The sequence below is a fragment of the Populus alba genome, chromosome 17, assembly GCF_005239225.2.
Source record: "Populus alba chromosome 17, ASM523922v2, whole genome shotgun sequence".
Classification (NCBI taxonomy): domain Eukaryota; kingdom Viridiplantae; phylum Streptophyta; class Magnoliopsida; order Malpighiales; family Salicaceae; genus Populus; species Populus alba.
The window spans coordinates 15,814,112-15,826,425 of record NC_133300.1 but is presented as its reverse complement, the minus strand read 5'-3'; the positions used below and the strand labels follow the sequence as shown (position 1 = coordinate 15,826,425).

At 30.3% G+C, this 12,314-nt stretch overlaps 1 protein-coding gene across 1 annotated transcript; it reads right to left on the bottom strand.

Moving 5' to 3' along the window:
• Window positions 1-9,188: 9,188 nt before the first annotated feature.
• LOC118036132 (disease resistance protein Roq1-like) lies at window positions 9,189-11,385 on the bottom strand. The gene is made up of 3 exons (XM_035041835.2): window positions 10,243-11,385; window positions 9,853-10,128; window positions 9,189-9,751 (listed from the first exon to the last, which is right to left on the bottom strand). The coding sequence occupies exons 1-3, from the start codon at window positions 11,356-11,358 to the stop codon at window positions 9,236-9,238; spliced, it is 1,908 nt and encodes a 635-aa protein (XP_034897726.2). The 5' UTR covers window positions 11,359-11,385; the 3' UTR covers window positions 9,189-9,235.
• Window positions 11,386-12,314: the final 929 nt, after the last annotated feature.

The following is a 12,314-nucleotide window of genomic DNA, read 5'->3' as shown; positions in this document are numbered from 1 at the left end:
TTTTCAAACTTTTAACTATAAAACTTAAAAAAATTTCTTCAACTTAAAAAAAGTGCTCACACTTTTTCTTTTTTCCATTGAAAAGTAGCTTTTAATCCGATATCCACAACAAGAAGTAGAAAAGGACACGTTATTTATTGGAAGAACATGCATGTGGTGCTATGTTTTCTCGACAATGCTTCGGTAGTCAGAAAATCAAGGGCCACCACCCATGTGCATCCTAACACCTTTTTTCTTCATTTAAAGTCAAAACAAATCCTCAAGAGATATCGAACGCGCATTGGGCAGCAGAGGCACCTTCCTGTCAAGAGCCACACATCACAATTGAAAAGTATTTTTTAATGCATTTTCAAACTATTAACTATAAGACTCTTATATTAAATATTATAAATTCCAATTGATTTTTTTTTAAAAAAAATAAACTTAGCCACCACCCTATTAACTGGAACTAATTAACGAAACACAAAAAAAAAAAAAAAAAAAAACACAGCAGAGGCACCTTCCTGTCAAGAGCAGGGGTTGGGCCACACACATCACAGTTGAAAAGAATTTTTTAATGAATTTTCAAACTAATAACTACAAAACTCTTACATTAAATATTATAAATTCCCATTGATTTTCTTTCTAAATAAACTTAGCCACCACCCTATGAACTGGAACTAATTAACGAAAAACAAAAAAAAAAAGTCATATTAAATTGAGTTTAGAATCTCCAACTTTAATATTTTTATCACAAACAGCCCAACTTATTCCTCTCCGATCCTAAATACCACTTCTTCTCCCATTCCCAATATCTCATCTCAAACCTTTTAACAAGGATGCTTGTATATATAATAGCAGTTATTTTTAAAATGTTTTTTTTTTAATATATTAAAATAATTTTTTAATTAATTTTTTTTAAAAATAATTTTGATATAAGTATGTTAAAACAATTTAAAAAATATAAAAAATTATTATTTTTTAAATCAAATTTTCAAACACGGGTCTGAAACCGCTTTCCCAATCCAACTTTTTGGGATATTGATTCGAATATCTTTAAGCACAGTTGAGAATAACTGAATGTCTTAGGTTTAGCCTTAGCCAACCTTTCCTATTTATATATGTAGAGCAGAATACAGTAGTAACTATAGAGAATACAACATTGGATTAATCCTACATTACATTAATATCCTATGTATAGATATACATGATATACATTCTATAATATGCCCTCTCAAGCTGAGGGTGGAGGATCGACCCGAAGCTTGAACCTGAAAGCAGTAAAGGACGCAGCGGAAATTAGTTTGGTGAAGACATCAGCAAGTTGATCCTGAGAGGGGATAAACCGAATCTGAATTTCCTTCTTTGCTACCCGGTCATGGACAAAATGATAGTCTACCTCAACATGCTTAGTACGAGCATGAAAGATAGAATTTCATTTAGTTGGGGTTCCTTTTCATAGTCAGGGGGTGAAAGCGAATGCAACCATGTGCCTGATGTGATTGTAATTTTGTTTTCATTATTAACATGAGTATTGGAGCAATTTGTATATATCATGATTAATTATACATGTTTTAAAATTAATAATTATATAAATTATTAATAGCTGTAAAGTTTGGAAAACTTGAATTGATAATATTTATTTGATATAGCTAATTGAAGTTAAAGGCAAGATGATTATTAAGAGTGTTTATTGTCCTAGAAAACATAATCTGAAATAAACTAAAAATCAATTCAACCAGTTTTAATTAGATTCATTTGAAATCAAGAAACCAAACAGCTTGATAAGACCTGCAAAAAGCTAAGGGATAATTTGATATTAAGGATAATCTAATTAAAGGAAGTTTACTTTTCAAAAATAAAAATGATATGAAACAATTACAAACATGTAATATAATTTCAATTCACAAAAGAAAAAAAAAAAGGGTCATCTCAGTGTAACAACATAAAAAAGCAAAAGAAAGTTTTTTCAAAAGTGAATGAATGATCAATGTTAATTTTTTTTTTTCAAAAGCTTCTATAGAATAATAAATAATAACGGGAATATAAAAATAATGACTAGTTCCTGACTTGATGTAGTTCAATCGGTTTTAGAATTTTAAAATTGAAATTGAATCGAACCAAATTTTTGTATCCAGGGCCTGGAAAATTAATTGAAAAAAAAGAGAGTCCTTGTTAAACCAGAAGCTAAGCTGGTAAAATCTACGCATGTGATAGCATGTGAAGGTATACAAAATTATCAGTATGAGATTGTGTTCAAAGAAGATCACATGTTAGTACCAAAAGATGATTTAGTTCAAACAATAAAATACGCATTAGTAACCATGCAATGCATCTAATATTTACAGACCTCAAAAACTGGTTGTAGCTGCTTCCTAGGTGCCCTCTTAGCTGCTTCACGTTGCTGTTTAGCACCATGTATCCGCATGACATAATAAGTAAATAAAACATTAAAAATTACTTACCTCCTGCTCAATTGCATCACCAATCATACAAGCAGCAGTCACAACTCTTGCACATCCATGTTCCCCACCTGTCATTACCATTGCTGCGAGTTGATGCATTGCAATAACAGACATCTTGTCAGCTGGCAACAGATCAAAATACGGAGCATAACCCTGCCTACTCTTCCCCGTTCCAATCAACTCCTGCTCTTTCGCAATTGCATCTGTAAAAGGCTCAAACCAACCAAGGAACAAACTCTTCATATATGGCAAATTAGGAGCCAACTTATGCTCACACATATCCTTCACTTTGCCTTCTCCTTAAGACCCTATGCTTCCTTGACCCTATTCCAGGGTTAGCACGTAGCCTCCTCCTCCTAAAGTGCTCCTCTTTCTCCTCTTCTTTCCTCAATTCTGGCAGCAATTCTTGCACTTCATCCGCACCAGACACATTATCTTCAACATCTGTTGATGACACTGCCTCAGCTACACTCACATACCCTCTTGGACAAAATCCAGCACACCGATTCCCATTAGTACTATCACTATTTCTCAAAAAAATAAAACTGGGTTTTCCCATAAAATCTTCATGGGTTGATATTTCGCCAATTGCTCGAAAACTCAGTCGTGGACTTGTGTTATTAAGAGAATGGAACTTAAGTTTCTCAAAAAAGATGGGTTCTTTAGAGGCTCCTAAAAAGCTGTAAGTTCTTGGAAATGAAGTGAAATTGAGGGACTTTGATTGGGATTTCAAACTGGCTTGTTTTGCGACGTTTCTCCACATAACTGTGGATGGTTTAGAGATAGAATTGTGGGTTTCTTATCAAAAGTAATCAAAGGATCAAAAATTTTGGTAGAAAATATATGGGAGTTGGTCCTCTAATTAAAGGAAATGAAAAAAGAAGAAGAAATGGAATTGAAATGATTGAGAGATGAATTGAAATGCGCGGGTCAATGCAACTTGAGAAAAGAAATGAGTTCATAGAGAGGGTATGGTAGTTGTATTAGCATACCGGCCACCCTAAACCCTGCATAAACCTTCTTTGGGGTTTTTGGCTAAATCGTCTTGTTTGTTTCTCTCTTTTCACTACTTGTGTTGCAAGTCCTGGGTGGATTCTTAAGATAAAGTTGGGCCAATTTGAAATAACAAAGAAAAATAATTTTGGCATATAATTTTATTAATCTTTATTGTTTGTAATTTGCAGAGCATAATTAGGAATGTAGAATTAAATTTTATTATTTTTGTCTCAAACCAGTTACAAACGAAGCAAGTCCAATTTTGGAGTAAGTGATTATACATATTAATATTTATGTGTTTATATAGTTGTAAATATAAAGCTATTAATAATAAAAACTGTTGGTGCATCTAAGAGAAAAGTATAGAAGTTTACTAATTACTAAAGAAATACCTTCCGAAATTCATATTCTATTTAAAAGCATGCCGACCAAAGCGACAATTTGTCAGGCTTATAAAACAAATTGTTACTAAATTAATTTAATTTATTAGAGAAATACCTTCCGAAATGCATCATTATAAGTATGTTGTGTTTGTTTAGTAATAAAAATAAAAATATATTTAACTAAAAAATAAAAGAAAATATATAAAATCCATAACATAAATTATATGTCCATACATTTTTTTTGTTTTCATTGTTTTTATCTTTTTTATTTTAAAATGATAATAATCAAACACCATTTTTTATTGAATTTAAAAATAGTGAGTAAACTTGGAGCAATCCAACCACAAATGTAGGGGAAGAAAAAACATTCAACTTACTTACAAATCATTTTCAAAAGAAGGAAAATTGAAAAACTCTTTAATTCAGTCATTGTATCAACTTGAAAAATAAGTCTTTGTAAAAAACAATTAATAAAAAATTATCTTGAGTTGCAAGATTTATGTTAATTCAAGAATAACTGAGAATTCGGCAAATTGAATCCAGCAAACTTGGGGCATGAAATGTTGCATTGCACATCGAAGGTGGTTTTCTGTTTTTTAAGAAGACAAAAACAAACACTTTTTACGTAAAAGTAACAAATTAAGGATGCCGCCTTTCCTAATGATTTGATTTAATAGGTTGTCGGGTAGATTGTTTGTTTGTTTTTATATTTTAAAAAATATATTTTAAAATAAATTAAGTTTATTTTTTTATTTTAAATTAAGTTTTTTTTATATATTATTTTAATGTATTGATATCAAAAATAATTTTTAAAAAATAAAAAATATTATTTCAACACATTTTTAAATAAAAAATATTTTAAAAAATAATTGTTACAATAATAATATTACCACAATAATAAACAGGCTCTTAAAACAAAGAATTGTGAGAATTGTTTAGAATGATTAGAATGCATGCATACAGCTAGGTCGCACGTAAGATCAATTTTCATTTATTTTGAATGTAAAATGCATGTCGTTGGTATTAGAAAATAATATAAATCATATCTTTAAATCTCATTTAATAGTTTAAGCAACCAAGTTAAATAGGTTTTTTGTTATTATATCAGAGTCTTGATTACCAAACAGTCACGAGTTTAAATCTCATCATCCTCATTTATTTAATAAAAATTAAACACAAGGTAATTTGACCTTATGCAAATTCAAGTCCAAAATGGTTCCACTTGAGAGGAGTGTTAGAGAATAATATAAATAATATCTTAAGACCTTACCTAACAGTTTAAACTATTGGATTGAATTGATTCTTTGACAATTAGGAGAAATTAGTTTTAAAACGTATTTATTGTATTTAAATTTTAATCAAAAATTAAATTAATGAGTTCAGATTTTGTTGAAAAATATTTTTTTTGCATGAATATTAATTATAACATGAAATATTAAAATACTTAAAATTAATTATAAAAAAAAAATTAATTTCAAAGAATTCTGAATGAAATTGATGAAAACAAATTCATATTTTTTTTTTGATAATCAAAAAAAGAAAAAATTCATATTGATAAGAAATTATTGGTTTTATCTTTTAGAAATATATATTGTTTTTAATTTAAATCTAACACATACACCCAAAACCAGAGTTACAAAAATAGGCAGACTAGCGATTCCAAAATAATGGTTGAAATTTTCCAGAGCACGGGCTTTCCGCCATGTAAAAGTTTTAATATGGAAACAATCCTTCCATCCACAAACATGGGATTATTCTAAATTTAAGAAGAAAATCCATACATAGTAAAATGTGAATCTAATTACCTCAAACCAAAACCATGAGCAAAAACTGACGAAGATCTTCAAGCTAAAGCAAGTTAAATTCTTAACCAAAACCCAGGGAGCTCCTGCTGTTGTCGCTGCCACTATAGCTGCTCCTGCAGTTGCCGCCACAGCCGTTGCAGCTCCGGCTGGAGCACCTGCCGCCGCCGCTGCACCTGCTGCCGCCGCTCATCGAGCTGCTGCTCCTTGAGCATCTGATTATGCTCGAGCCACCGCAGCTGCCGCCGCCACCGCTGCAGCTCCTACTTAGGTATAATCAAACTGTACATGGAATCGATGTTACATGTTTTGTTGGGTGTTAAAAAAAAATTAACAGATAAACTTTTTCAACATGTTTTTGTATTTAAAAAATTCTAAGTGAAAATTAAAAAAAAATGCATAAATGTAATCAAATAAATCAAGAATTATGTGTATTAATAAGTAAAATAAAACAATCATAAACTATAACTAAAAATAAAAGTGGAAAAATCGAAAAATAAGTGTAGATTAAGATATTTAATTTCAAAAGATGAGATATTTACGCGATTGTATTTACTAAATTTATTAATTAAAACAAGTTTTTTATTCAATCAAACGACAATGAAAATAGATATACACATTAAATTGGTTGAATAAAAATAATAATAATAATATGCAAGGCTGCATATATTAGAAATATTATTTGAAAATAAAAATTTTTATTTTCAAGAATAAAGTTCTTCTGTACAAAAGATTAAAAAAATTATAAATAAATCAGAAAAAGTTTCTCAAAAATTAAATGCATAACTAAAAAATAACTATAATTTCAAAGAGGATCTCTAAACAACATAAAAAAAGAAGAAGAAGAAGAAGAAGAAGAAGGGATGTTAATCTAAATATAATTTAAAAAAAAACATATAAAAGGAAAAAAAGAAGAAGAAGAAACAAAGGCCAGACGTTGTTGGGACTAGTAAGTTAAGCTAATCCAATTGCCGCATTTTGTTAGGGCCCACGCCCACTAACCCTTTTTTTTGTTGCAAGATGTTTGTGAAAAAACATAAGATGACGCTCTTTTATAGATCAAATATTGTTTTCTCTTACAAAAAAGTTGTGCATGCATGTTTTTTTTTATGCAATTTTATACATAAAGAAATTTAAACTATAAATTAAAAAGCTCATACATACATGTAATCAAATAAATTAATAACTATATGAATTAATAATAACAAAAATTTAGTAACGATAACTAAAAATAAAATTAAAAATTCAAATGTGTTAATAACATAACATTCACACATTTATATTTTTTGAATTTATTTATTAAAATTAATATTTTTATTCAATCAAATGATATTAAAAAACACACACGTATTAAATTGATTAAATAAAATAAAAATAGAAAAAAAATATTATGCAAGGTTGTTGTACATATTATGTTATCTAAAAATAAATATTTTTTTATTTTTTAAAATAAAGTTGTTTTATACAAAAAGATAAAAAAAAATTATTGATGAATCATAATTAATTTTTCAAAAAATTAAATACGAATAACACCATAAACAAAATCTATCCAAAAATAAATAAATAAACAAAAAAATAATCACAGATGAGGAATATTAATTAAAACATAAATTTAAAAAATATTTTAAAAAAAGATATATAAAACATATCAGTAAAAAAAAAAGCAATATCAGAAAAAAAAAAAAAAACATTGTTTTGTTGTTGTGGCTTAACTCGTTAAATTCATGACCAAGAGCATGAACTTAACCGGGTTTAATATTGTTTTCCCTTTAAATTCGTTTTCAACCTATAACCAAAAAGAAATTAAACATGTGACCTAAACCATGAACTCAACCAGATTCTATATTATTTTCTCTTAAATTTATATTCAACCTTTAAAAACAAATACATACAACACTATCAAAAAAAAGTTATATTAAAAAAAGGTTAAATAAACAAAACAAATCACATATTAGTGATATTAATTGAAACATAAATTGAAAATTATCTAAAAAAGGATATATAAAAAAAAGATATCAGTAAAAAATAAAACAACATTAGAAAAAAAAATAATTGTCCAGTTATTATGCCTTAACTCGTTAAATTCGTAACTCAGTTCATGAACTCAATCGGGTTCAATATTTTTTTCCTTAAACCTTTAAAGAATATATATATGACCCGGATCATGAATTCCATAAGGTTCAATAATTGTTTTTTCTTAAATTTATATTCAACTTTAAAAAAAAATCAAAAATTAAAAATGCATAACACCATAAAAAGATCAATCTTTATAAAAAAACCTCAATTGGGTTGAAATTTTTTTTTTTCTTAAATTTATACTCAACCTTTAAAAAAAAACTCGTGACCTAGATTATACACTCAACAAGTTCAATATTTTTTTCCCTTTGAATTTATAACAAACCTAAAAAAAAAATAAAGTAAACAATATCGTCCATATTAAAACATGTCGGTTTAATCCAGACCATAAACTCCAATGAGTTTACTATTAATTTTTCTGAAATTCATAATCTACCTTGAAAAAAAAAACTTGTAACCCCATTGTATACTGAACCTTGCACGGTGTTTTTCCCATGCCAAAAAAAGAACAAGAAGAAAAAAACAGATTTGTTAACATACCTTTTCAATCCAGATGAAATCTCAACTTCACTGAGAATATCCATCCATCTTTGTACCTTCTTCTTATTTTCCCTGAGGTTTTCTTCATTCTTATCAAAGACAATTGTGCAACTCTCTTTTTGATCATCTATCTTTGATTGTTCGACATCATAAGAAACTGGAAACACAGTGTCCAATCTCATCTCATCCATGAATCCGACAATCTTGACAAGCTCTTCAAAGCACCAAGGTAAAGAAGCACAATCTCTTGAAAATATAACAATTGACAGCCCTGATTCTTCAATGGCCTTAAAGAGTCTTGATCTAATTGCCATTACTTTCTTTGGTTCCTTCTCGGCTGGCACAATTAATCTCAAGGTTAGATCTGACTTTAAATAGGTGACAGCATTACTAGGGAAAATATTGGCCTTCCATTGATGGTACGACGAAGAAAAAGCTAAAGAAGCTTTAAATGAAGAAGCTGTTTCTTTGTTTGTAACAAAAAAAATGGGCAGAAGATGGTTGTGGTGTAATATATACAGAAGATAACAAACAGACACCACAATTCTTCATCTTTACTCCTGGCTGGAAAGAATGAAATGTCAACTCAATGTTGCTAAAGGATGCATGCTTCCATTCTTTAAGCTCTTTAAGATGATCAAAAGATAGATAAAATAGCCACATATGATCTAACAGAACTTGGATAGAGTTACAACTAATACTCATCGGCGAAGGATAATTCTCTCTTCCATTGGCTTTGAAATGACAAGAAAGAAAAGGACTTTCACCATTTGCACTGAATGCAACACACGCAACAAACCCCATGCTCCAACTAGGCACTTGCACACTAATTGAAGATCCCTTACTTTGATGGTTAAATCAGCCTGAAATTTCATTTCCTGGAACAACGACACCAAATCCAGGTCTTGGATTAGACAAACCCTGTACCATGAAGAACCAAAATGTTAGATAGATAGAGGAAGAGGGAGAGGGATACAAAAAGGTTGGGGTATGATTAAGAGAAGACCTGGAGGTATCTTTCAAGCATGGTCAACCCCAAGCTATCTTGGCCTTTATGCTCGTACAATTCCCGGCAGTCAATACATATGAACACTGATCTTTTGGAACTGCTTAGCCTTATCGGATTTGGAATTTCTTTTAGGCGTATACAACCACTCAAATTTAATGTTTGAACTTGTGAGGGAACCTCAGGCAATGATTCAAGCATCCTACAATCCTCCAAGACAAGCGTTTCAAGTCCAGAAAGTTTATTTATGCTCATAGGAAGGCTAACAAAGTTATTCCGGCTTAGATCTAAAGACTTCAATAAAGATAAGCAACCAATATCTTCAGGAAGTGCCCCTTCTTTTAGATTGCAAGCGCATAAATCCAGTACTTCTAAAGAAAACAAACCCGACAAAGAAGGCAACCTTTGATCTGTGGGATTCACAGCTATTCTTTCAGTAAGATCTGGAGTCTTGGACAGGTTTAGTGAGTTGCTGAGATTGATGACTTTCAAATTAACAGCACTCTGCAATCAGAAAGGGGAGAAGAAATATGGACACTACTATCATACATATATAGGAAATCATTAAAAAGAAATACAAAGGCCTTTAAATTAGGTGATCTCACCTTACACCCATACCATAATTGCTCAAGACTACCGTTAGCCATGTGAAGTTCAACCAGCTCATCCACCTGTAAACCAGCTGGCAATGATTTTGAAGGGTAAGAATGCCATTCAAGAAATCGTAGCTTATTGGAAAGATCTTTAGGTCCTTCAAAAAGCTGCACGTTGTCGATTTTGAGCAATCTTAGCCTGCTCATTTTAGAAAAGGCTTTCATGTTCCATTGTGCCTCTTTTATTCCAGGCATGTCCATGAAAATGGCTTCTATTTTTTCTTTTCCCTGTCAACCAAAAGGGGAATACAAGTTAAAAACAAATACAAAGTAAAGATGGAGCATATATTAAAAATAAACTTTATGAAATCTTATGAATAATGTTCTCTATCAGCTACTCACTGTGTTGTCCATCAGTGCAAGGCGGACATCCTCGTATGTCCACAATCTACTGCGCCTTCCAGTCTCTTCAGGGGATTCACAACGAACAATTTCCTTACCCATTATCTGTAATAAATTATGCATCCAGACTTGATCCCGAGAGACATTTATAAGAGATTTCTCAATAAGAACTGGTATTCCAATACCTGCATGGAATCCACTGCCGTCAAGTATCCTTGTTATTCGATCAATTTTAAATCCCTTAAGAAAACATGCAATGTCTAAAAATATTTTCTTCTCTAATTCATGGAGGCCATCAAAACTAATGCGAAGCACGTCAATAATTTCACGATCAGGAATATCATTTAGTCTATTAATCGCACTTTCCCATTCAAGGATACTTCTTCCATGCAAAAACGAAACTATAACTTCAAGAGCCAGTAGAAGGCCATTAGCATAACCCACGACTTGCTTGGATAGATCCAAGAAATCTTCAACAGGTTGGTCATTTTTGAAAGCTTTTTGCCTAAACAACACAAGAGCATCATCATCATTCAATTTCTCAGCCTCATAAATTCTAGCAACACCATTTCTAGTCAACACTTGTTTATCTCTACTTGTTATGATAATTCTACTCCCTGGACCAAACCATTTACTCTCCTCAGCCAGGGATTCTAGTCGTTTATGGTCATCTACATCATCAAGAACAACAAGAATATTTTTACGTTGTAACCTGCGCTTAATCATTTCAATTCCTCTAGAAGAATCACATATGGTAACACGTTCCATTAAGATTTCAGAAAGCAGTTGTTCCTGTAAACGACGTTGTCCATCTTTCTCAACAAAAACTTCTCTGACATTTGCTAAGAAGCAGCTGCCTTCAAATTGCAAACGAAACCTATCATATAGTACCCTTGCAACAGTAGTCTTACCTATGCCACCCATTCCACAAATCCCTATGATGATTGCTTCACCAACTTCTTCACCTATATAACCATTTAATACCTCTAGACGAGAATCTATTCCAACTAGATTTTTGCTAACTGTTGGCAAAGTGATGCTTAGTTTGTACAATATGTATTCAACAATTATTCTAATTGATTCCGACTCGTTCCTGCATATGATGGTGGAAAACATTAATCATTTTGTGTGCAGAAATCAAATCAGATAGTGATAATTGGAAAATAAACATTAACATATTATAGCCCGAAAAATGTATGGCTGTTAGCCGGATAATAATACACCAACCTTTGAGAAAGATAGGGCCCTGATAATAAATAGCTTCAAGAATAGAGGAAAAGGAAAGAATAAACTGCAAACGGAACTAGGATTGTATTGATGCTAAGAATGATCCGTGCAATAGCTATATTATTGCATACAAGAACAAAAGCTAGGAAATAAAATATCCATTAAGTTTGGTTTTAACATACCAAAAAGCAAATGGACTTCTATCGTATTTTTTGTCGACCAATAAGTTATTTTTATAATTATTTTTATAAAAAATTTCAATTATATTGCAAAATAAACTTTTAAAAAAACAACTTTAAATTTATTAATTTTTGAGTTTTTTCCCATACTAGCATAGCCGGAAAAGTTTTTTTTTCTAGATTGTTAGATAATAATATAAATTATATATTGGACCAGGATATGATTTATATTATTCTATAATATGTCCCTTTAAGTACAAACTCTTTAGGTTTGAAACTTGCACAGACTTATACTATTTTATGCTTAATTTTTATTAAATAAATAGAAATTGAGATTCAAATTCCTTCCTTCATTCTTTCTTTCTTTTCTACCTTCAACTTCGATTATTATGCAACCCATTTCTTTGTCTTTTTTAACAACTTAATCTCTTATTCAGTCCCTCAATTTTTATATAATGTTAATATTAATTCCATAATGATGATTTCATTAATTAAACTTATTTTTATTTAAGTTGGAAAAAAAACAGTATTTTAGGCGAAAAAAAAACAGTATTAATTAAATTAACTCTTTTTTAGCAATTGCATTCGAAATAAATATTAATTTTAGTTAATATATTTTTTTGTGCAAAATAATTGATGAACCATGCACGCTGCTGGAAGCCATGA

Excerpts from the sequence above, each read along its gene's own strand:
- LOC118036132 (XM_035041835.2), bottom strand. The coding sequence starts at position 11,358 with ATGTTTTCCACCATCATATGCAGGAACGAGTCGGAATCAATTAGAATA. Across the intron at positions 10,129-10,242 it reads TTGCACTGATGGACAACACA|GGAAAAGAAAAAATAGAAGC; the intron begins GTGAGTAGCTGA and ends TTTGGTTGACAG. Across the intron at positions 9,752-9,852 it reads AATTATGGTATGGGTGTAAG|AGTGCTGTTAATTTGAAAGT; the intron begins GTGAGATCACCT and ends TTCTGATTGCAG.